The 573-nt window shown below is 39.8% G+C and overlaps 1 protein-coding gene across 1 annotated transcript in view; it reads right to left on the minus strand.

Moving 5' to 3' along the window:
- Window positions 1–511, minus strand: part of LOC111829037 — a 2,551-nt gene extending 2,040 nt beyond the window's left edge. The window contains exon 1 of the mRNA XM_023777668.1: window positions 41–511. Coding sequence (XP_023633436.1) covers window positions 41–496 — 456 coding nt within the window. The 5' untranslated portion in view covers window positions 497–511. The remainder of the gene's footprint in view (window positions 1–40) is intronic.
- Between the last annotated feature and the right edge of the window lie 62 nt (window positions 512–573).

The raw sequence follows: 573 nt of genomic DNA on the forward strand, positions 1-573 counted from the left end.
GGTAAGACACATTAATAAACACAAGTGGCATTATACATACCTCATCTTCAACTACGGTGGAATGTATATCAATATTACTTTTGCCCTTTGCACCTTTGAACTTCAGAAGAGGGGGACCATTAACATTTGATGGACGGCCGATCTTTGCTCCGAGAGCGGGGACAACAGTGTAAGCCCATATTTGGAGTGCTTGTATAAACCCGTGTATTGTGTACGATTGTGCCTTATAATCTATACGCTTCACAGACTCAATTAGCTGCTTGAAAACCAGTCTGCCCCAAGGATAGTTTTCAAACTTTGGTAAATCAAAAACCATGCGAGATATTTCAGAACTGAGTCGTTTCTTATCATCATAACCTAAGATGACAGATACTATAGACAAGTACGCAAATCTAGTCTTGTCGTCTGGTAACCATGTAGCAACATCTGCACACACCTTTCTCAAATCGCTTCTGCAAGGATTCATCTTCCCTTTGATTTTCAACTTTTTCCACATATCTTTATGCAGTTTTGTCTCTTCATACCCCTTACAATCATCTGGAAAAGGAGCACAATTCAAAGTCGTTATGTCAG

Source organism: Capsella rubella, unplaced genomic scaffold (assembly GCF_000375325.1).
Source record: "Capsella rubella cultivar Monte Gargano unplaced genomic scaffold, Caprub1_0 scaffold_8, whole genome shotgun sequence".
In the NCBI taxonomy this organism is placed as follows: domain Eukaryota; kingdom Viridiplantae; phylum Streptophyta; class Magnoliopsida; order Brassicales; family Brassicaceae; genus Capsella; species Capsella rubella.